The 25,808-nt window shown below is 38.2% G+C and overlaps 1 protein-coding gene across 1 annotated transcript in view; it reads left to right on the forward strand.

The window, feature by feature from the left end:
• Window positions 1–25,808, forward strand: part of LOC145327954 (lachesin-like) — an 86,536-nt gene that overhangs the window by 12,900 nt on the left and 47,828 nt on the right. Inside the window, exons 2-4 of the mRNA XM_080171475.1 lie at window positions 2,932–3,047; window positions 11,847–11,936; window positions 14,298–14,418. Coding sequence (XP_080027601.1) covers window positions 2,932–3,047; window positions 11,847–11,936; window positions 14,298–14,418 — 327 coding nt within the window. The remainder of the gene's footprint in view (window positions 1–2,931; window positions 3,048–11,846; window positions 11,937–14,297; window positions 14,419–25,808) is intronic.

Below are 25,808 nucleotides of genomic sequence, written 5' to 3' on the forward strand. Positions count from 1 at the left end.
TTTATATATCTCTCTATTAATCCATTAATTTATCTATCTATCTATCTAACTATCATACTGTGATTGTCCTAGGGGTGGTATCTCATTCATTCACCCCCTAACTAAGTGTCTTTTCATTTATCTATCTATCCATCATAGTGTGATTGCCCTAGGGCATTATCTTATTCGTTTTTATCTATCAAGTCATAAGTCTTTATACCAATTTATTGATCTATCTCTGTAACTAACAACATATTATATTAACTATCAATTTAGTTTTATACATCTATCTATATCATACATTGGACATCCAGCTGTTTATTAGTCCCAAAAAGTTTTGTTTATCTTTTTTATGTTTTCTTATTCGCTGGCTCAACAACTTTAAGGACTTTTATTAAATTTTGATTAGTTGGTTCTCAAGTTGAGTGTCCAAACGATTCAACCACTAATTGTAATCTACAGCAGAGGTAATTTTTTTTATCAACATTGATGATGTACATCTATTTATCGGCCATTATTTTATCCATTTAAGGCATTGATTTCTTAAATCCAGGGATCGGAAGCCGCGCGTAAGCCGCGTGTAAGCCTCAGTGAAATCGTCATTTTATCACTATAAAATTCAGCTGGATGTATAAAACTGTCTCTTTAGCAGACAATCCTGTTTTCTGAAATTTCTTTTTCTGCTCACAAGCAGGTTTAAAACTGAGGCTTATGCGCGGCTGAGGCGCGGCTTCCGAACCCTGCTTAAATCTATCTATCCAATAATTTTTAAAAAAATATTTTAACCTATTTATAAAAAAATCAAATTATAACTTCTTTAATAAAAAGAAATATTAATATTTTAATAAAAAAGAATATTAATTCTACATCTTTTTAATAATAAGAAACTATGATTAAAAACAGCGACAAAAGAGATTTTTTTCTTCTCTTTCTTTTAATAAAATAAAGTTACTAGATTTTAGAGGATTTTTATAATCATTAAAAAAAATTAAGTAATCATTTGCTTAACTGTAAAGAAGAAAACTTTATGATACTTTTAAGGGCTCTTTATTTAAAGGGGTAAGTTAGAAAGGAGCAGAAAATACCCTAATACCCACAAGAATTAAATCTAAAAATAAAAAAAAAACATAAAACAACTCAAGGATCTATATGAAGCTTTCCTAAAATAGAAAACTCAACTGGTTCAGTGGTTATTGAAATCTTATGCATCAGACATAAAAAATACCTTACTACTTTTATAATAGGATAAGGCTAAGGAAACACAATGATCTAAAGGGATAAGACAATGGCTGATGAAGTATATATATCCCGAATGTTGGACTATAAATTATAATAGATGTACATACGCATTGATGATACACAAAAATACCCCTTTTGTAGAGTATTATTAGTGCTTGAAACGTTTGAACACTTAACTTAATGAACAATCCAGACAAAATCCTTTTTAAAGTCCTCAAAAACCCCAAAGCCAACGAATACGAAAACATATTATATTCCTTGGGGGCTAGGATGTAACCCACTTTTCATACGATCTGGCCTTATACCTTTACTATTTTAATAAAGAGAATTATGATTTCCTTTTAATTAGTTAATAAAAGGAAAAGCCAGGTCGTTAGGGATTGAACAATGGATGATAAATCAATTTTTCTCCTTTCATATTGTAAATCCCTCAAAAATATACCAAAAAATACCACTTCTGTAGATTACCATTAGTGGTTGTAACTTTTGGACACTCAATAAACCAACCAATCTAAATTCAATTTAAGTTTCAAAATTTGGTTGAGCTAACGTTATTATAATACTTTGGGGAATGGTGTAATGAACAACCCAATGTCCCCATCATCCCTTGATATTCTGCTCTTATAAATTATGAAACACTAGCGGCTCCGCCCCTAGCCTCAAGGGCCTTGCCCCAAGAGGTAATAAAAGAGAAAAAATAATTACCCCTGGAGATGCCCCCACAAGTTTTAAATAATTTAAAAAAAGGGGGGGATTTTTCCAATATTTGGGGGGTTGGGGGTGTCCCATCTGGTCCCCCAAGAAAATAGCCGAAAACCACCACTTTCATTCAACTAGGTTTTCATTTATTATTATTAACCTCTGAAAGGAGCGTAGATTATCTCTCTTTGTGTAAGTCTTTTTTTTACCAGGGATCTTAAGGGATAAGACAATGGGCAGTTCATTGATATCCCAACCTCAATTATGATAAACAAAATGATTTGGGGACTATTATAATTTGCAGAACCATGCCCCTTTCCTCGCTTTGTTATTCCACTTTATTAATCCAGTCTTTAAATCTGTACGTTATTACGGCTAAATGAAATTATAAATTGTTTTTGCTGCGCTTCTTCTGGGTATATTCTTAAATCAAATACAGAATTAGAATTATAGAAGAATCTAATATCATATTCGGATTTAATTAATTTTTTTTATTATAATAGGTTTTATCTTATTATCGTTATTTTTTGTAATGAAAAGTAATTTTTAGTCCAAAAGAATATTTTTGTTCTACAAAGAAAAAGTAAAACAACATTCCCCCAAATAGTTATAAATCTTCCGAAAACCTATGATAGGCTAAATTATAAAGGAAAACTATATCGGTTCAGCGGTTTTCGAGATCCTTGGGTACAAACAAAATAATATGTTTAATCTTTGCTTTGTGAAGTTATTGTTGAATTGACCATGTAATGTAATAAATCTATTATGTTAAGATGTAACATTATAGTCAAAGTGTTCTTAATTATGACCAAATGTACCAGTTATGCTAGCGAGTTCGGGTCCCCCTCATCCCAGAGAGGGAGGGAACATTGGACTGTAAATTACACTTGTACCCAAAGTTTTATAATAACGTTTTTCTTATTCGTTGGCTTTAAAACTTTATTGACTTTATTAATTTCGATTAGTTGGTTCATTAAGTTGAGTGTTCAAACATTTCAACCATAATTATTGTAGGTTGTAGCAGCTATGCTAGCGAGTTCGGGTCCCCCCAACACCCCCTCATCCACACAAAAGCCAACACATACCAGAAAGCTGTCGGGGAGGAAGCTACCCTATGGTGCAATCCACAGGTAAATTTCAATCCGGTTCTTTTCCGCTGGATAAAAATCAGTTTTAGTTATGCAAAGCATCGTACAATAGACAGTTTTCCGCGGATAATAAATAAAAAAGGCCAACACATACAAGAAAGCCGTTGGGGAGGAAGCTACGCTTTTGTTGCAATCCACAGGCAATCCGTTTCAATCCGGTTCATTTCCGCTGGATAAAAACAGGTTTAAGAGAATTTTACAAATACAAGGATGTCTTTAATCACTGGACCGATATGTTTCTCCTTTTCAATGTACAGTTAAGTTTCATAACTATTTTAAGGGAGGCTCGACTCCCTCTAACCTTATCCTAGAGGCCTCTTGGGGCTTAACCTTAAGTATTTTATAAAGTACTAGTTTCTTCACCCTTAGCCTTTTTGTGAGGAGTGGGGGGTTTAATTCTACTGCCGTGGCACTTTTCATTTCCATTACAACCAGCGAGAACATAAAAAACCTTAATAAGTAAAAAATGTTAATAATAATGCATGCTTGTATTTTCTCAATTATGCAAATTTAAAGTTTTTTTTACATACTTTTCAGTTGCAAATTAAAAACGAGGATGTTTTAACATAATAAATAAAATTAACTGCTATGTATGCATTGTTTGTGGGCAGCTATAAAATTATGAATACATGAATAAATTTAGTATCTACATTACAAAATTATTTTTATAAAATTATGAATAACATGCATAATTTTTAGTTTATATATTACAAAATTGCATAAAACACAAGTACAGTAAGATGCAAATAAAGAAAAAGAAAAAACGAACGAAAGAACGGGTCCCTAAATTAAACCTTAGACTTTAACTTGAAAATAAGATAGTCTATTTACGCAAGGGTTTAAAGGGATAGGACAATGGCCGATAAACTGATGTACACCCATAATGATGATACACAAAATTACCCCTCTGTAGATTACAATAAGTGATTGAAACGTTTAAACATTCAACTTAATGAACCAACCAATCAAAATTCAATATAGACCACAAAGTTGTTGATTAATAAAACTTAATTTCAGTCGTTTATCTTAAATAAAGGTAGATAAATTTACGTTCACTCACGATTAGAAATTATAAAAAAAATAGGACACCATGGAAACTGTCCCAATTTTGTATAACTTTTGCGGAACATGTTCCAGTTACGTCATATTTTTCTTTCCCGAAAAAGGGAAGGGGGAAAGAAAAAAAAGGGAAGGGGGGAAGAAAAAAGAGATGGGAGAAAAGGGGGTTTTCCCCATCTCTTTTGAAGAGATTTTCTTCCCCCCTTCCCTTTTTCGGGAAAGAAAAATATGACGTAACTGGAACATGTTCCGCAAAAGTTATACAAAATTGGGACAGTTTCCATGGTGTCAAAAATAGTTTTAAAAAAACCCCATGTAATGTAGATACATAAAAAGTGCCCAACCCCGCATTTTTCTATAAAACTGAATAAAAAATTAACACGGTAGAAAAAAAAACAACTGACACTAATTTAAATCAAACACACATAAAATTATGAGAAACAAAGTTACCTCTTTCTGTAGATCTAAATTATTGGTTGAAAAAATTTGACACTGCTGGTTTGTACCAACCAATCAATATCTAATTACAGTCACTGAAATTTGTAAGCCAATGAAACTTTGGGTACCATTATAATTAGCTATTCAATTTCCCCTCCCTCGATTTCTGAATTTTATTTGCATTTGATTTTTCTTTGGATGGTGGAAATATCCTCCCCTAAATCTTCCCTGAACCTATAAAGCGACAGAAACAAATATAAACATCCTGTTACTTTTATATAAGAATGTAAAGCAAAATTGAATTACTAGACAAGAATAGCTAGTTTTAAATTGATAGTATGATTCTATTGTGTATTCTAAGCCAGGGATATAAAGAAATAAGACAATAGAGAAATAAGACAATTAGGATACACAAAATGACACCTTATAGGCTACAATTTGTGGATAAAATATTTGGACTCTCAACTTAATTAACCAGCCAAACAAAATTCCATAAAAGTCCCCAAAGTTGTTAAAAAACTTTGGGGACTAGTGAAATAAAGAGCAGTTATGTTAGAGCACCAATCTAAAATTCAGGCCACAAAAGACAATTGAATATATTTTGTTTTATTTTTACACACAGAGCACAAAAATAAATTGGTCTACATGAATCCAGGAAGGGAGGGGACATTGGACTGTTAATTACACTGGTACCCAAAGTTGTATGATAACGTTTTCTGATTCGTTGGCCAAACTACTTTGAAGACTTGTGTTGTATTTGATTGGTTGGTTCGTTAAGTTGAGTTTCCAAACTTTCAACCACTAATTGTAATCTACAGAAGGGTTATTTTGTGTATCTTCATTGGGGATGTACATCAATTTCTCGGCCATTGTCTTATCTCTTGAGATCCCTGTTATTTGTGAGAGTATATTTAGGAATGTAAAAACATTTATGGACAATGAGTTAATATGGAAAGATATGTGTCTATCTATTTTATTACCTACTACCAGCGGCTACGCCCCTAGAGGCCATGGGGATATTTTAATAGGGAGAATGGCGCATTTTGTTACTGGACCAATTTCACTTTGTAGGATGGAGGTACCCTCCTCCCCCCCCCCCACAAAAATAGTACTAAACCTTACCTCAAACTATATGATTCTTAGCGAGGTCTTAAAGTACACACTCAAACACACTAAGATAGACATCCTGTAACTTTTATATAAGGAATAATTCTGTTATACAAACTGATATATAAAGTAGTAAGCTTTTTTAGTCTGTAGCAATGGATCATGCTTACCCCTGAACCGATATGATTCTCCTTAAGGCTTCTTATAGGTCCTGAGATAGTTTTAGGCTGTTTTATTTTTATGATTAAATCTAAAAATGGTTTTAGGCTATTTTCTGTCTTTCTATATCCATTCCACATAGATCCCCTAGATGCTAGGGGCGCATTCGCTAGTATTCAAATATGATTAATACAAAGCAAAGCTTTTTGAAAAAATAAAGTTTATTACATAAGAGATTATACTGATCCCCAAAGTTTTATAAACACATTATCTTATTCTTGTTGTCCCAAAACTTAGTAAATTGATATTATATATTGAATTTTTTTTAAAAGCGAAGCTTTTCTATAATTAGGGTCGGTCCGTCCGTCTGTCAGTCCGTACGTCCGTCCGTCCGTACGTCCGTACGTCCGTCCGAGATAGTTAGCTTTTATTCGTTAATTTAGGCCTGTTAAAATTGTCCTATCGATTTGCATGGTGATTCCTGTAGTAGTTAGGTACGATTTAAAAAGCGTAGCAACTCTATAATCGTTACCAGAATGTCCGTACGTCCATTTTAAACATGTCGCTTTTTTACTTTTTTAAAAACAATTTTTTATGTGATAAAAACATCCGATAGATCTGATTTTTTGATTACTGTTTCCTATTACAATAAGGTACAATATTATGCGCGAAGCATCTCTATAATTAATTATCAAAAATGTCAGAATTCTGTATTTAAGAAGTTTTGCAACAAATTTACGTATAATTTTGTCAAACCTTATATTTTCATATTTTGTATATTCAGTTCTGACACTCTACAAAAGTTAATGTTCGTCTGTCATATCGTTTCAGAGCTTCGCTTTTATGAATGTTGTCATCCTTGTTTTTAAGTATACTTATCAATTATGCGTATTTCTCAAATTTTATAAAAAAAATGAATTAGATTGAAAGTATGATTTTATAAGGATATAATATAAAAACGTACTTTTTATTAATAAATCAAATTGATTAATATTTTTTTGTAAGATGAAGGTTAATCCGTAAGTTTTAATAAAAATTATAGATAAAAAACTAAAAGTACGAGGGAAAATAACCACAAATATAATGCTTTTTTTATACAAATTATTAACTTTAAAGAGTTTAATTTATTTATCATCAATGGGGATGTATATCAATTTATCATCCATTATCTTATCCCTTTAGAAACTTTTACCTACCCCTATTTTTAACTAGTTGCGCTTCTAAAAAATGAAATAAAAACTATACTTTAGAATTAGAATAAAAATATTGAATAGTTTAATAACTAACATGTTATATTAATAAAATTAGTGTTTATTTAGAGTATACAGAAAACACCCTTGTCAAATATAATTAAATTAAGCATTCACACAATTTTTTTTATTTCAGCCCATGGATCTTAATGGATAAGACCATGGATGATAAATTCATATACATTCTCAATAATGATAAACAAAACTACCCCTTATGTAAAATAATATTGTTGGTTAAAAGTTTGAACACTACAATAAAAGTTTGATATTAGTTGCAAAATTTTTTTTAGCCAACTTAAAATAACATTTACTAAAATTTTAAGTACTAGTTCTCTCCCTCCCTGTTTAAACTAACTTTTTGTTTATACAAGAATTAGTTTATGGATTATTCTGGTTTTAGGCTATTTTTACAAAAAAAAGTATGCAAATTGGACAATAACAAGTAAATTTGAGGTGGAATTTTTGGTACCCTCCCTCAAAATAGGTATAAACCATACAAGGACCTATGAAAATCTACACTGTAAAGGAGGACCATAATGGTTCAGCGGTTAGCGAGATCCTTTGGTACACACAGACAGACATAGATCCTCTTACTTTTATATAAGGATGTAAAGCTACACATCTAATAATCAATATATTATTACTTGGATGTTGCGCAAAATTTTCATGTACTCTAATAAAATAATGCTCGCAGCTGGCTAAAATAACGATACCCATCTCCACCCTCCTTGCCCCTTCTCCTCCCCTCCTACTGGATGAACAAACTGAATAATAAATGAGGTCTATGTAAGCAACTTAAAGTGACGACAAATTTTCTCCTGTCAATATATCCACATATATACTATATCCAGTCATCTAATATGCATATTTTGTTGATAAACTTACAAAATTTACATTTTCTTTTTCTTATCTTAAAACTTTCCAGCCATTTAGACAGAGAAGTGACAAGTTTCTTAAAAACAAAAATAGAATAGTTATTTATCGCATCGTATTATAGACAGCTTTACGTTGATATTAAAAGGAAAAATTATAAGATTAAAACCAGTTATGTTTTAACGGGCCTTCGGTCCCCCAGGATATTGATTTCATATTTTTTTTTATATTCGTGGATTTTTTATAATACAGCGGTTATTAATCAGATTAGTAGCTATAGCATTTAAGAGCTCTCTATTTAAAAGGGAAGGGAAACTAGAAAAATAGTCTAAAACCATCCCTAGACTTAACCCTTAACGGTCGGGGGGGGGGGGGCGTTTAACGCCCCCCCCCTCCGGTTTTTTCTATCTCATTTTCTGTGTGTGAAAGATAAAGAGCCCAAACTGCTTGACTTTTTAAGTATGGGTATGACACATAACTGAGAGTTGGAATTTTTTGAATATCTCCATCCTGGCGAGCACAGGATGCCAGCAAACCTGGCAGGGTCATCCAGGTAAAGAGCAAAAATATTTTTTTGACTAAAACAAAGCATTTTACCATACCAAAATACTAAAAAATCCTCTAGTAGTACATCCTTATATAAAATACAGGTGTTCAAGTCACTTTCAGGTTCCAGGTATGATCCTGCAGGTCCTGATCCTCCAGGTCTCCAAAAATCTTTAAATGGCTCCTGTGGCCGCAATTTTTGACTTAGAGACTTCAAATTTTAAACTTAAGCTTTTCTTACATGTCTATATAACGTATTAAAATTTCATGAAGATCCGCTGCCGTTTTCCCGCCGACCGCCGACTGCGGCGGCTGGCAGCTGCCAAGTACAGCTGCGGCCGCTGAAATTTATATTTTGATATTTCTAATGTAAAATTTACATAAAGATAAACATTTTCTGGGAAAAAATTTTTCTTCTAGCTTCAAAAATAAGAAAATTACAGCCGTTTGAAATTTTTAAGTAAAAAAAGACCTAAAAACAAAGGTTGTTAAATAAAAGGGTGAAGGAAGCGAAAATTGACTTAGACTTATAAAAGGTCGGAAATTCATTACCAAACAGGGGACTTGCACAAAAAAATTTAGCCCTCTAGCTCTAATAGGAACTGAGATAATTAGGGGGGGCGTTGAAAGCCCCCCCCCCCCCGACCGATTAAGGTGCGGCAAGGGGCCCGACTGTAAAGGGTTAAATCTAAAAATAATCATAACTTTAAAACCAACCAGGGACCTATATTAGGCTTCCCGAAAATGAAAAACTCAATTGGTCTGGTGATAAGTTTTTATTGTATGTAATAGGCTTAAATAAAAGACCTTAAATGATGGTGGAAAAATAAAAAAATATTTTTTCTAATTTTAGACAAATTTTCTTGAGGAAGCAAAGAATATTAAACCATATTTTGAATGATTCATCTTTTCATTATGCGATAAATAAATATTCTAATAATTTTGCAAGCCGTGCCTTGGAAGTGAGGAAAAGCAGAGATGTAGGAGTCATTGGGTTATATCCTCTAGTCCCCAAAGTATTATAATAACGTTTTCTTATTCGTTGTCTTAACATCTTTGGGTTGGGACTTTTTATGAATTTTGATGGGTTGATTTATTAAATTGAGTGTTCAAAAGTTTCAAACAAAAATTTTGCGCTACAGAAGGGGTAATTTTGTTTGTCCTCATTGGGGATATACATCACTTAATCGGTCATTGTCTTATCCCTTTAGATCCCTGTGGGAAAAGTGTGTGAAAGATCAATGGGGCTCTGCGGTATACACATTACACTTTTTATATATCAACACAGTGGGGAAATAATACATCAAATTAGAATTTTAGAAAAAGCACAATTTTCATTTTTTTTACACATGACACTTTTTATATAGCAACACAGTGGGAAAAAATACATCAAATTTTAATTTTAGAGAAAGCACAATTTTCATATTTTTTTACACATTTTCAATGGGGCTCTGCGGTATACACATTACACTTTTTATATATCAACACAGTGGGGAAATAATACATCAAATTAGAATTTTAGAAAAAGCACAATTTTCATTTTTTTACACATGACACTTTTTTTTTAGCAACAGAGTGGAAAAAATACATCAAATTGGAATTTTAGATAAATTATAATTTTTGGCATATAATTCCATTTGATCTCACAGTGTTAATCTTAAAAGGTAATGAATTATTAAGTACTTTAAGAAAAATGTTGCACATAAACACCGAATTTAAGGTTTTTTATAACAATGTGTAGTCATATAAAGTTTAATTGAAATTGGTAAATCAAACTCAATGTTAAAGTCAAATTAACAATAATTCAAATCAAATTAAAATTTTTTTTGGGACAAAAAAACATTTTATTTAATATAAACATTCATTAATAAATGATTATCTCATTTCATTAAGAAAAATATGAATAAGCTATTCTAGTAAAATTTTTTACTATACGTTTAAATATATGTAAAATAAGTACACTATTTACATTAATATTCTTTTTCATTCTTTAAAAAAAAAACTTTTTGTTGTGTTCGTGGCTTTGTGGTTATATAAATGGCTTGTGGCTCATCTGCACCAATTGAATATCATTTATTTAATGTGTTAAGGAACAACTCAATAAGATTCTTGGCTACAAACACAACCTCAGAGAGAGAGAGAGGGGGGACAATGGGCTGTTTATTACACAAGTCCCCAAAGTTTTATAATAAAGTTTTCTTATTTGTTGGCCTCAACACTTTTAATGATTTTTTAATGAATTTTGATTGGTTTGTTTATTAAATTGAGTGTCCATATGTCTCAGCCACTAATTTTAATCTACAGAAGGGGTATTTTGTGTATTAACATTGGGGATGTAATACATCAATTTATCGGTCGTTGTCTTATCCCTATATATCCCTGCCACAAACTAAATGAGAGACAATATTTGTAACTTCTCTCACCCTCAGAACTTGGTTTTAGCAGGGATCTAAGGGATAAGACAATTACGGATAAATTGAGGTACATTCTCACACATTACAGATTACATTTAGTGGTTGAAATGTTTGGACACTTAACTGAATAAACAAACCAATCAAAATTCAATAAAGGCCCCAAGGTTTTATAAAACTTTTGGGACTATTGTAATAAAGAGCCCAATGTCTTTTCCTGTGTTTTTAAAATTTATACAAAATTACCCAAAAATATTTAAAATATGTTTTAGTAATTTATCATGCAATTAAAATCAGGATACCACAGAACAAAAATAAGAAGGATTTTAAAAGCATTTAGATTTTTGAATTAATATACTGTAATTTCAAAAGTTACTTTCAGACGGAGAGACAGAGACTTAAAATACTAGAATATTTATTTATTTTAGAATCTTGGAAACTAAGTGGTATTTTGAAAGAATCCTGTTACAGACAGACGGACAGACAGACATACAAACAGACAAACAAACATACATCCTGTTACTTATTATACTAGAATATTCTATATTTTAGAATCTTGGAAACTACGTGGTATTGTGGAAGAATCCTTCTAGAGACAGACAGACAGACAAACAGATAGACATCATGTTACTTATTATACAAGACTATTTCTATTTTAGAATCTTGGAAACTACGGGTATTGTGGAAGAATCCTGTTACAGACAGACGGACAGATAGACAGACAGACATACATCCTGTTACTTATTATACAAGAATATTTATACTTTAGAATCTTGGAAACTACGTGGTATGGTGGAAGGGGGATGACCATGACAAACAGACAGACATGATGTTACTTAATATACAAGAAAATTTATATTTTAAAATCTTGGAAACTACGTGGTATAGACAGACAGACAAACATTCTGTTACTTAATATACACGAATATTTATTTTAGAATCTTGGAAACTACGTTGTGCTGTGGAAGAAGGATGACCAAGATATCTTAACTGCTGGCAAAATGATGGTCAAACCAGATACAAGATTAAGGAACATTTTGTCATAATTCAAATTAATAAAACAAGGATAACATGTTAGAATTGTCCTATCGATTTTAAACTCAACAGTTAGGTATGATTAAAAAAGCATAACAGTTCATTACCAGAAAGGCCATGATTTTCAACTTTTTTGCTACACACTTTTGTATAATATAATTATTCTATTTATTTTTGGATTTTTGGAATAATAATCCCAAAGAATACAAGGTATAATATTAAAGGCGAGGCATCTCTGAGATCAAATCCTAAAAATAAAAATATGTCCTTTTACTGTATTTAAGCATTTTTGCATCTAATTTATATTTAATTTTGTTTAGACTTACAAATTAATGTTCTGCTTATTAAGTTCTGAAACTACAAAAATCTTAGATTTCTGATTTTAGAGCTTTGCTTTAATGGATGTTGTCATCCTTGTTGATTTTAAAAGTTAGGGTGTAAATCTGCCAACTAAAACCCAGTACATGTAAAAAAATGGCATTGATTGAATAAGAGTTACTTTTCAGATTGTAATCTGATAAACAACAATAAAAACTGTTTTTCTTTTGCATAAATATCAATTAGAGTGGTAGGGAAAATTGTAGAGAGGGAGAGAAAGAGAGAAGGGAATGGGATATACTATTGTTGGTTTTATTGAGAAAGAGATGGAGGGAGAAGGGGAGTGTAAATTAAATTTTAGAAGTGCCAAATTGACTGGCAGTAGATATTCAGATAAATTCTAATTAAGCCAGCTTCACAAGAGAGAGAGAGAGAAAGAGAGAGAGAGAAAGAGAAAGAGAGAGAGAGAAAGAGAGAAAGAGAGAGAGAGAGGGGGGGGGAAGAGAGAGAGAAAGATTGTTAGAGTTATATCTAAACAATAACACAATAAGCCAAAATCAGTGCAAAAATCAATTTTGCATAATACTTTTTATGTAAAAATCATTAAAATTTGTAAATACATCAATAAATAACAATATTGATTTTTAAAGCATTTATTAGATGAGTTTGAAAAAAAATCCTTTAAATTTTACAATAAAATCAAATCATAGGTACATAGTGTATTAGCTAAGAAAAGGAATATTGAAAAGGAATAAGAATGGGTCTGCTGGTTGCCTGTTATACCTGGATATTAGAGTTTTAAATTTTAGACTGTTCATTGGTCTATGAAAGATTGAAAATATAGTATGAGAAAGAAAATGGTTTTAATTTTCTGAACAAAAAGAATGAAAAATATGATATTTGTAATTTATCTTAAGCTAAAATATTTTTTGAATCAGAAATCAAAAGAAACATTAGGAAAGAGTGAGGGTTCAGTTCCCTAAGGCTAAAATCTCTCATAACTTATTCTAATTTACCTCTAGTGAACTTTGGTCTAACCAACTAGCTTGTAAAACTAAATTAAAACATACTCTAAATTACCTCTGTTGTGCTTTGATCCAGCCAACTAGCTTGTCAAACTAAATTAAAAACAAACTTTACACCTTTTCTTTTCTTCTTCAGGTATAGCAAGTCGGGGATCTAAAGGGATAAGACAATGGCAGATAAATTGATGTACATTTCAAATGATAATACACAAAATTACCCTTTATGTAGTGTACAAGAAGTAGTTAAAATGTTTGTACACTCAACTTGATGATCTAACCAATAGAATTTCAGTAAAAGTCTATAAAGTTCTTAAGCCAACAAATATGAGAAAGCTATTTTAAAACTTTAGGGACTAGTGTAGTAAACAGCCCCATTGTCCCCTCCCTCCCTGATAACAAGTTTATATTCATGAGGGGGGGAAACATTCAAACATCTTAAGAATTAACTTTTTAGATGTCTGTAATATGAGAGATTCTGTTAGAGTATTTTTCAACCATTTTAAATATTTAGTTGTATATAAAATTTTTTAGATATATGTTTTTTTTAAAGGTCCAATTTATTAAAAGGTAATGTACCTATCTACCATATAACTTCTTAAACATTTGCAATTAACATACTAAGATAAGAATAAGATTAGGCTAATGTAAATTTTATTTTTAAATGTATAAAGTTATTAATTAGTTACATATCAAGTTATTTAACATACCTTAAAATAAAGCCAACTAAAATCAAACAATGTAACATTTGTTTTAAATATTAATTAGTTCAACACTTGCTTAAATAATAAATTATACTAATTAAAACAAAAGCAAAATAACATTCTCTCTACTCTTTAATTTTAAAAAAAGTAAAGTAATGCTTCACATGAATAATACTATGGGGAAATTTAATATAAGTTAACAAAATATACATTAGATAGAAAGACAGAAAGACTAACAACAAGGTGAATTGTATAGAAACTTTAACTCAATTATTTTGTTTTATTTGATTGTGACAAAATGTAAATGATCAGTTTGGTTGACTACAACCTGCGGATCCAGAACATCCAGCCCCATGACGGGGGACAGTATACCTGCTATATCAGTACTGATGGGCCTGTCATTTCAGTTACACATGATCTTCAAATTTTAGGTAAGAATTTTGTCGCTAGGAGGCTCAATATAAAGATAAAAGATTTTAGATAACATTTTGGCCGCCAGGAGGCTCAATTTAAATGATAAAGGGATAGTATTCCTATTATATCAGCACTGATGGCCCAGTAATTTCAGTCACCCATGATCTTCAGATTTTAGATAATATTTTTGTCGTTAGATGGCTAAATTTAAAAGATAAAAGATTTTAGATAACATTTTGGCCGCCAGGAGGCTCAATTTAAATGATAAGGGGACACTATAACTGCTATATCAGCACTGATGGCCCTGTTATTTCAATTACAGATTTTAGATAACATTTATGCCGCTAGGAGGCTCAATACAAAGATTACAAGATTTTAGGTAACATTTTAGCCGCTAGGAGGCTGTATTTAGATGATAAATAGATAAATTTAACTGCTTGAGGTCTTTAGAGGCAATTTAGAGAATGGGTAAAGATTTTAAGTCGACATGCTACTTTTATTAATAAATGTTTTTTTTTTAAATGAGAAGTGAATATATATTTTTAGGGTCGATTTCTCTTGGGAGATTGCATATACTTCCCCCTCCCCCCTCATAAAAAAATAGTCATAAATCTTCCCTTGGCCTTCAACGGAAAGAAAAACCATATTGGTCCAGGGATTAGCGATAAGACTGACAGACTTTTATATAAGAATAAACCAAAAGGTGCCGACTGGCTCTCGGAGCCGGCTCCTCAATTCAATATGCACTACTACAAGATGAAAATAAAAAAAATAACTTTAAAAATTATTCCAGCCGATTAAATTTTTCATAATTGTAGTTTATTGTTGTTAGGTTTACCTATTCTTGACTTCTCCCCTCCCCATAAATGCATAATTAATAATTATAAGATGAAAGAGTTATTTCAATCAAAATTTAATAAAAGTACCCAAAGTTGTTAAACCAACGAATAGGGAAACGTTATTGTAAAACTTTGAGGACTTGTTTAAAAAATAGTCCAATGTCCTCCCCCCCCCCCCATGTCATAAATGCATAATTATAAGATGAAAGAGCGTGTTTCTCTCTCTTCTCCTTTATATAAAGTTTATTCCAGAGCATCAAAAACAGTTGAGAACTAACTTCAAACTTCATAACCTTTTACACATTTTTATAGACGCAGGGATATAAAGGGATAAGATAAATTGATGTACATTCTCAATTATAATACTAAGAAGTACCCCTTTTTTAGATTACAATAAGTAGTTGAAATATTGTTAGGCCAACGAATAAAAAAAGTTATTATAAAACTTTGGGGACTAGTACAATGAACAGTCCAATGTCCCCTGCCCCCCTGCAATTTTTATATACGTCTTTACAAATAGATTATTCAGACGAAAAAAATTGCAAAAAAAAGCACGAACATTTTTGACATCTTACATTTTTAGTAGTTAATTTACTCAATGCAGGGTTGGAGGGAATATTGACCTGTTTATTAAACCAAACTTTCATAAAAACGTTTTCCTATTAGTTAGCTTAACAACTTTGGGCACTTTTACTAAATTTTGATTAGTTGGTTCATTAACCCTTTACAGTCGGGCCCCTTGCCGCACCTTAATCGGTCAGGGGGGGGGGGGGGCAACACCCCCTCCCCCTATTATCTCAGTTGCTATAGAGCTAGAGGGCTAATTTTTTTTCCGACCTTTTATAAGTCTAAGTCAATTTTCGCTTTTTTTTCCCTTTTTTTTAACAACCTTTGTTTTTAGGTCTTTTTTTACTTAAAAATTTCAAACGGCTGTAATTTTCTTATTTTTGAAGCTAAAAGAACAAATTTTTTCCAGAAAATGTTTATCTTTATGTAAATTTTACATTATAAATATCAAAATATAAATTTCAGAGGCCGCAGCTGTAATTGGCAGCTGCCACCCACCGCAGTCGGCGGTCTCTAAGTCAAAAATTGCGGCCACAGGAGCCTTTTAAAGATTTCAGGAGACCTGGAGGATCAGTACCTGCAGGATCATACCTGGAACCTGAAAGTGACTTGAACACCTGTATTTCATATCAGGATGTACTACTAGGGGATATTTTAGTATTTTGGTATGATAAAATGCTTTGTTATAGTCAAAAAAATATTTTTGCTCTTTACCTGGATGACCCTGCTAGGCTTGCTGGCATCCTGTGCCCGCCAGGCTGGAGATATTCAAAAAATTTCAACTCTCAGTTGTGTCATACCCATACTTAAAAAGTCAGGCAGTTTGGGCTCTTTATCTTTCACACACAGAAAATGAGATAGAAAAAACAAGAGGGGGAGGCATTCAACGCCCCCCCCCCCGACCGTTAAGGGTTAAGTTGAGTGTCCAAACGTTTCAATCAAAGATTGTATTCTACCGAAGGGTTAGTTTTTTGTATCACCATTGGGGATGTAGATCAATTAATTTACAAATGTTTTATCCCTTTAGATATCTAGTCTTTATAATTTTTTTTATTTAAAACAAAAAAACTTAACCACTGAATAATTTCTTTAAAAATCTAAAAAACAAAGAAAATACCTTTAGACAAAGAATATACAAGGACAACTTTGTCCATATGTAATGCAGCAATAACAATAAATCAAAAGTCTTAATATAAAGAAAAAAAGTTAGTGAGGAAATTGTTATTAGATTGTAGATTGTCACACAGTTCATTTATTCGTTGGTTTTATTTTGATTGGTTCGTACAAACTAATAATGTCCAAACTTATCCAACACTAAATTTAATCTACAGAAGGAGAAATTTCGCAGGTATCGAAAACGATAAGACAATTGCCAATAAATTTATGTACATCCCCAATGATGCTACACAAAAGACCCTTCTTTAGATTAGTGGTGTGTGTTTACGCTCAACTTAATGAACCAACCAATCAAATTCAATAAAGGCCCCCAAAAGTTGTTAAAGAATAAGAAAATGTTATAATAAAACTTTAGGATAGCTTTTTGTTGACTAATTATTAATGGAACAGACAAACAAACGGACAACACATTAAATTTCTAGGGTTGCCTTGCTCCTAAATTTTTTAACCACTATTGATTTTTGAATATTGTATTTCTAACAGGGAGGCAAGGGACATTAAGCTAATAAATACACTAGTCCCCAAGGTTTTATAATAACATTTTCTTATTCGTTTACTTAACAACTATGGGGACTTTTATTGAATCTTGATTGGTCTTTTCAATAAATTAAGTGTTTAAACATTGCAACCACAAATTGTAATCTACAGAGAATCATCATTGGGGATGTAAATCAATTAATCGGCCATTGTTTTATCCCTTTATATCCCTGATATTTCTCTATTTCTTGTAAATGTTTTATAAGTGTAAATACTAAAAGTAATCCCTCCCTCTCAATATTTCTTTTACAAAAAAAGTTTTGAAACTAAAAATATGATATTGTTTATATTTAATCTCTCATATTCATTTATATAGCTACATTTGTTTTTAGGACCTTTTTAAATGGCTGTATTTTTTTTATAGTTTTTTTGGCTTGAAGAACAAATTTACCCTTAAAAATGTTCATGTTATATTTATAAGCCAGAATTTTATGTTATGCATGTTTGTTGCTCAAGGCATTTCCTTCTCATTATTAAAATGTAAATTTATACTTAAATTGAAAAGGACAGTCCTTTTCAACTTTAATTTTAGGAGAACAGTCATTTTAAACTGTCAGAAGGACAGTTCTTTTAATCTAAGTACAATGACAGTCCTTTTAAAATTTATTATAATGTCAGGAGGACAATCCTTTTAAACTTTAGTATAATATAAGAATGAAAATCCTTTTATATTTTAGTATTATATCAGGAGGACAGTCCTTTTAAGGTTTAGTATAATGTCAGGAGGACAGTCCTTTTAAACTTTATTATAATGTCAGGAGGACAATCTTTTTAAACTTTAGTAAAATATAAGAATGACAATCCTTTTATACTTTAGTATTATATCAGGAGGACAGTCCTTTTAAAGTTTAGTATAATATCAGGAGGACAGTCCTTTTAAAGTTTAGTATAATATCAGGAGGACAGTCCTTTTAAAGTTTAGTATAATGTCAGGCAACTTTATTGGAAATACAAGAAATCTTTTTACTATACAAAGCTTATTTGAATATAAAACCATAGAAAAATAGTATAGAAATTCGTAATAAGGGATCTTAAATCATAAGACAATGGAAGATGAAATAATATCAACATTCCCAATGTTGATAAATAAAATTACCCCTAACCCCTAAATTATTGAATTAAAAGTTTGGACTTCTTTTGAACGAACCAATCAATACTCAAAATTTTTGAGACAACGTATAAAAAAAAGTGGATATAAACTTTGAGTACTAGTGTGGTAAGCCGAACGTTTCAGCTCACAGGGTTGCGAGTTCGAGTCCAACGAGCCTTAGCCTTGAATTATTCTACCAAAACAAACTAGCAGGATTTAGTCATACAGAAATTATATATTTAACTGAATAATATTTACAATGAATGTTTACTATATATATACAACAGATTATAACAATGGTTAGGTTTGAAGGGGGTGTGGGACGCAAGGGCTTAGCTCCCGGCGGTAGACAGGCTGTGGGGGCAGCTGTGGTAAAAGGGGAGGCAGCGCCTCCCGGTTGTATAATCGCGTGAGGGGCGCGTGATAGCTGCGTGTTTGAGCCCCTCCCCACATTTAGGCAGGCCAGTTTGACCGCTGGATAGCGGGGTCAACATCGGTCATGAGATGAATGGTGATATAATAAGATTAGTGCAGAGGGTTTGTTATGATAAGTCACAGCGTAGCAATTCTGTAAACTGCCTGTCCGTCTGGTTGTCGTATTACCACAACCTCCCCTTCAAGGGTTGCGGGGCTCTCGAGCCACCAGGCCTTGAACCTGGGGATACGACAACCTATGTCTGCGCAGGACAGGCTCTTCCTGGGGCACAGCTCGGTGGAGGACAGCTCGGGCTACACAGGCTCCGCAGGACAGTCGCTGCTCTGTCTGGCTGTGGTTGGATATCAGCATTGTCAACTCCTGGTTGGCTTCCAGCCGTGGGTTGGCGACGGCCAAGCCCTGTCGCTGGAAATTTTGCCTTGTCTGCAGGACTAACTCTGCCTCAGCGGGTAGCTGGACACGGAGGCCTAGGCTAACTCTGGTGGTTCCCAAGGGGGGAATGACGATGGAGGAAGGCGCATAAAGTTCCATGGGGGCGCCTGCTTGATCCAGGTTGCTTGGCCTCCTAGCTCCTACCCGGATGGGGATGGCTGTCATCAACAGGGGGCACATCGCTTCAGCGTCGTCCTCTGGGGCTGTCTCTTCCATCGCAGTGGCCGCTTCTCCTCCTACAGGCTCGCTGCTGGCCGGCAGGTTCTCCATGTCCGTATCAGGATTCCAGATGGCATCTCTGGGTGGCTCTGGAGCTGGCGGCGGCGGCGGTGGTTCGTTGGGTTGATCCTGCAGGTTCTCTTCTACTGGGTCACGATCCTGGCCGCTAGGCTGTGGGGCGGCTGCGGCTGGCTGGTACACTGGGAACTGTCCTGGGTCACCAGCTGGTGGCGCCGCAGCTCCGACCGGCAGCTCGGTGGCATCCTCGTCGCCGTCCAGGTCGCCTTGTATGTCTGTTGGAATCTGGTGGGCAGTCACATCTCCAGTGTATTTGCGCAGTCGGCCTACATGCGCGGTGACTTCCGAGATCCTGGCGGTTGGAGAGGCAGGTTTGATGACATAATGGACGTCTGTAGCTTGCCGCACTACCTTCCAGGGGCCAGTCCATCTCTTGGTAATCTTGGCTGCCTTCCCTGGCACCAGGCGGGGGGCCAGGTACAAGACCAAGTCTCCAACCTCTTACTTGGCCGTGCCTTCGTAGGCTGCCGCGCTCCTCCGGATGGTTCCCTCCTCTCACTGCTGGATGGCGTCATACACTGCATGGTAGCGTTGCAGGAGAGCTTGGACGTTGGCTGGAACCGAGGCATATTCTGTGTCTGGCAGCCGGAGCACCATGTCCACCGGAAGTTTGGCCTCTCTCCCAAAGTAGGCCAGGAACGGGGTCACGCCGGTGGATCTGCAGGCCTTGGTGTTGTAGGCGAAGGCAATGGCAGGCAAGTGTGGCTCCCAGTTGTTGTCGTCTCTGTCTAGGAACAGACGCATGCCTGTGTTGAGCGTCTGATGGAACCTTTCCACTCGGTTGGACTGCGGGTTGTAGGGTGGTGGATGTGTCAGGCCAATCTCAAGCTTGGAGGCCAGCTCCTTGAATACCTGGCCGGTGAACTCCATCCCGTTGTCGGAGTGGATCTTCAGTGGGCATCCGAACGTGGCCAGGTGGCGGTGCAGCAGGGCTTCAGCCACCGTGAGGGTGTGCTTGTTGGGGATGGCGTAGAGGCTGACAAACCGGCTGAACCCGTCTTGACAGGTGAGGATATAGCGGTTTCCAGCTGGGGTCTCTGGCAGCGGCCCCACCAGGTCAATAAACAGGACTTGCTGTGGATACCCCTGGCGGGAGGGCACATGTATTCCTAGCTTCAGCCTTTCCTTGGTAACCTTCTGGACACACTCAGGACAAGTCTGAACCATCAGGCGGACGTCACGGGACAGGTTGGGCCACCAGAAATGCATGGCGACGCGGGCGATAGTAGCGTCCATTCCAAAGTGCCCGGCCATGGGGGTCCCATGGGCTAGAAAGAACGCGTCCTGCTGGAGGGCCGAAGGCAGCAGGTATCTTGTTCTTTCCCCTGTCAGGGTCTGGTCAGTGGTGGTGAGGCAGCCATGCTCGTCAAGTCCCAGGGCTGTGAAGCGGCTGGCGTACTGCTGCTCGTCTCGTTCCTTGCCGCGCAGCTCAGCCTTAGTTGGGGCTCTGCCATCAGCCACCCACTGGCGGACACGGAGCAGGAAAGGGTCCTGTGTCTGGGCTTCTAATACTCTAGCCGGGTCCAGTCGTGCGGCAGGGGGCCGGCTAGCTGCGGACTCCCCTAGCTGGCAAAGGTTGTGGATGTACTCAGCCTGCTCTGCTAATTCTTTGGCGGTAGCTGTCGGCATGTTGGCGTCCTCCCGGCAGCTGAGGGCGTCGGCGTTGGTGTTCTGGGTGCCAGGACGGTGGCAGACAGTGAAATCTAGGGCCGCTAGCTCCTCCTGCCAGCGGGCCACCATCCCTGTGGATGTGTTCAGCGACTTCATCTGTAGCAAGGCTGAGGAATCAGTGTTGATCTGGAAGCTGCGGTAGGACAAGATGCCGTGAAATTTCCGGATTCCATACATAATGGCGGCCATCTCTCCCTTCCAGGACGGGTAGCGAGTCTTGGGGTCGGTTGTCTTGCGCCCCATGACGGCAATCAGCCTCTCCTTGCCGTCCTGGCATTGACTCAGAATGGCAGAGATGGCGCGGCTGCTGAAGTCTGTGGTGAGCTGGAATACCGCCGGCAAGTCAAACCTGGGCGGCGCTCGGATGGGGGCTTGGCGGAACTTGTCCTTGAGCTGTAGCAGCTGGGCTTCCATCTCAGGCGTCCAGGCTAGGGCCTTGGCCGTCTTCTGCCGATTCATCTCGTAGGTGAGGTCGGCATACTCTGGGATGAACAGGCGGTAGTATCCAAAGAACCCCAGAAGCGCCAGCAAATCCTTGGGGGTGCTGGGGGCCGGCCAGTCCAGGATACGGTCAATATAATCCTCTTGCATGGCTATCCCCTCACGGCTGAGGGTGTGGCCCAGATAATCCACCTTGGCTCGAAACAGCTTGGTCTTAGCTGGCTTGAGGCGGATTCCTCCCCTGCGGTGGGCTTCCAAGACCTCCCGGAGCCTAGCCAGGTGGGCCCAGGTATCCTGGTGGAAGGTCAGGACGTCGTCAAGATATGACTGGAGGTTGGCTGTGCCTAGTGGATTTAGGACCCCTGCAATAAATCTGGAGTAGACAGACGGTGCCGTAGCAAGGCCAAAGGGCATCCTTTTCCATTGATACAAGCCCTGGGGGTGGTGAAGGCGGTGCAGGGCCGGCTGTCCTCAGACACACGGATGGTGTAGTACGCGGCCACGGCGTCTAGGGCACTGTAGACGCGGTGTCCTCCAGCTCGTTCTACCAACTGCTGGATCCTGGGCAAAGGGTAGCTATCCAGTTCCAGGCACTTGTTGAGGGCTCTGTAGTCGACGGCCCAGCGGGTGCTCCCGTCCTTCTTCTTGATGGGCACCAGGGGGCTGCTCCAGGCGGAGTCTGAAGGCTCTATGACTCCCTCTAGTAGCCAGGTGTCCAGTTGTTTCTCCAGCTCAGCCTCCTGCCGCGGGTTCAGATCCCTAAATCTCTGGCTGATCGGCTGGGTCCCAGGTTTGAGGCGCAGCTGCAGCTCTACTACGTCCGTGCAGCCGGGGGTAGAGTTGGAGAAGACGTCCCTGTATTCTGATAACAGGGTCCAAACCTCCTTTTTGAGCAAGGGGTCCTTGCGCAGGAACTCGTTGTCTTCCATCTCAAGGGCCTCCCACAGCTCCTGCATATCTGGGGGCTCAACAGGCTCTTGGAACGAGTGGAGACGAGGGGGAGGCTTATCAGAAACCTCTAAAATGTCAGGCTTGACTAGCTCCCCAGCCACTGGGAGGCCAGCGTCCAGCAGGAGGGGCGTCTCCCCTTCATTTACCACCAGCACTCGAAACACACTGGCGGAGCCAGGCCTGTGGGCATACAGGCCTTCTGGGATGACAAGATCCTCCCCAAACCTCTGTTCTGGGGCAGCTAGTTGGATGGCATCCTTGGTACGGTGTCCTACTAATTCAACAGGGACAGCCATGACACCGCGGCCAGGCAAGAACACCCGCTTGGCCGTGCGGAGTTGGGGTGGCTGGCCGTCAGTTGGAGTGACAGCGCTTAGCCTATACGTGGCTGGTGCGGGGTCAGCTTTGGCTCCGGGACCCACCGGCCGCGACTTGACGGGCTCGGCCTCGGGAGGGGCTGACGTGTCGGAGCCAGGTGTGGCTCCGAGGGCGTCCGGCCACGATTTGACGGGCTCGGTGCTGGGAGAGGCCGGGGCGCTGGGACCAGCCTGGGCTCCGTGGGCGTCCGGCCGCGACTTGACGGGCTCAGCGCTAGGAGAGGCTGAGGCAGCGGAGCCATGCGTGGCTCCGGAGACGGCCGGCCACGACTTGACGGGCACGGCGCCGGGAGAGGCTGATTCCTGGGAGTTGAGTGTGGCTCCGGGTGCATCAGACCGCGACTTGACGGGTCTGGACTCGGACTTGGCTGGCTGAATGGCTGGGGGTCCCAGGTAGAGGGGGCCAGGTGGACACAGCTGGCCGTTGATGAAGGTGTCGGCGGAGAAGATTGGTTCTGGAGGGCTGGCCATCTCAGGGAACGTTGTTGGCAGGTTCTCCAGCGGCACCTTGGGCACTGGGGGCAACCCCATGGCTAGCAGGTTGGTCCCCCTATGGGCGTTGAGTGCAGTGTCCACCCAGTGCGTGCCTTTCTCGACCACACGCGGCTGCTCTGGCAGTGGGCCTGGCAGCGGCCCCTCGTAACTCAACTCTCTCTCGGCTGTCTCCCGGTCGATGGGGACGCCACGGAGTGGGATGAACTCCCCATGCACCCACAAGCAAGGGGGTTGCATGTCGAAACAGAGCCTAGTTCCGAGGGTGTGAGAGATTCCGTACCACAGTCACGTGGTACAGATGGAGTATAAGGGTGTGTGAGACTGCCATATATAATTCTTTCAATTTTCCTATTACCTGGAGGGGCTGGCCTTCCTCGTTAGCAGTCAGGATTTGGGTGTTGTCTGGAATCAACATGCGTTGCACGCCCATTGCGTGCATGAGGTGTTCAGAAATTACAGCAGACCCTGGTACACGGTTGCCAGAATCGACCATGGCATCAACCTGTACATGCTGGGCAGGGTCAGGAGTGGGAAACCTCACCCTGATATGGCAGGGGAAGTGGAGGTCCTGCCCTTGAGACAAGGGGGCCTCTCGTTCGGCTGGGGTTGGCAGAAACTTCGGTGGTGGCCGAACCGCAGCTATGGTGTTATCGCTTACCATGGTGGCTTAGACTGTAGCTTCGAATCACTAGAGCTTTTCAATTATCACTGGGTCAACAAATTTTATATTTCTTTTTATCACTTGGTTGACATTTATACACACTTATGTGTTGTTATCACTAGGAGCTCTATGTGTGATTCTGGAAGAACTGGCAGCAGGGAATGTCCGTCCTGCAAGGTTCAGAGGGGTGGCGGCGGCAAGGAATGTCCCGTCCTACAGCGCCGCTGGTTCGAATCCCGAAAGATGGCGGCAGGGAATGGCCCGTCCTACAGCGCCTCGGGTTCGAATCCTGGAAGGCAGCGGCAGGGAATGTCCCGTCCTGCCATGCCTGTGGCTCAAATTCTGCTTTCCGTCGCAGTGGTAGGCCTTACTTGTGTGCTGAAGCTTCGCAGCCACACATTGCCTTCTCAAGGAGACCAGCACCCAGCTGTCTGTCTCGTAGGTTTGGATTGGGTGTCCTGGGGCTTGTCCCAGCTACACTTGCCAATTTAGACTCAGTTCTGTAGCCGTTTGAGCTAAATTATCCGATTACCGTGGCTGCGCACCTAGCGCTACTCCTACACGGCACGGAAAAAGCGTCTTAACTGGCGCTTTTAGCAGGCTAAATCTGCTTGCCGTAGGCCAAAGGCCCACATATTGCGTTCAAAATGATGGAAATTCGACCTAAAAGGCCGTCTCACGGGTCAGTTGGCTTCTCAGTTGGCGGCTGATTGTCCCCTTACTTGCCAAAGGGTCCAATCAGAGGTAGAATAGGCTAATTTCTGTAAGGCTCAATTGAAACACGCTGACACCAAGATGTGGTAAGCCGAACGTTTCAGCTCACAGGGTTGCAAGTTCGAGTCCAACGAGCCTTAGCCTTGAATTATTCTACCAAAACAAACTAGCAGGATTTAGTCATACAGAAATTATATATTTAACTGAATAATATTTACAATGAATGTTTACTATATATATACAACAGATTATAACAATGGTTAGGTTTGAAGGGGGTGTGGGACGCAAGGGCTTAGCTCCCGGCGGTAGACAGGCTGTGGGGGCAGCTGTGGTAAAAGGGGAGGCAGCGCCTCCCGGTTGTATAATCGCGTGAGGGGCGCGTGATAGCTGCGTGTTTGAGCCCCTCCCCACATTTAGGCAGGCCAGTTTGACCGCTGGATAGCGGGGTCAACATCGGTCATGAGATGAATGGTGATATAATAAGATTAGTGCAGAGGGTTTGTTATGATAAGTCACAGCGTAGCAATTCTGTAAACTGCCTGTCCGTCTGGTTGTCGTATTACCACACTAGTATCCAATGTTTCCTCCTTTCAAGAACACATTCTAATATCATAAAGAAAGTATCATAAACAATATAATATTCTAATATCTTATTCTATGGAATAGTATCAATATATAGAAAGGATTCAAAACAGTTTAATATTCTATTTTTTTCTATGGAAT

This window comes from Acartia tonsa, chromosome 9, assembly GCF_053477335.1.
Source record: "Acartia tonsa isolate MP-2025a chromosome 9, ASM5347733v1, whole genome shotgun sequence".
NCBI lineage: Eukaryota > Metazoa > Arthropoda > Copepoda > Calanoida > Acartiidae > Acartia > Acartia tonsa.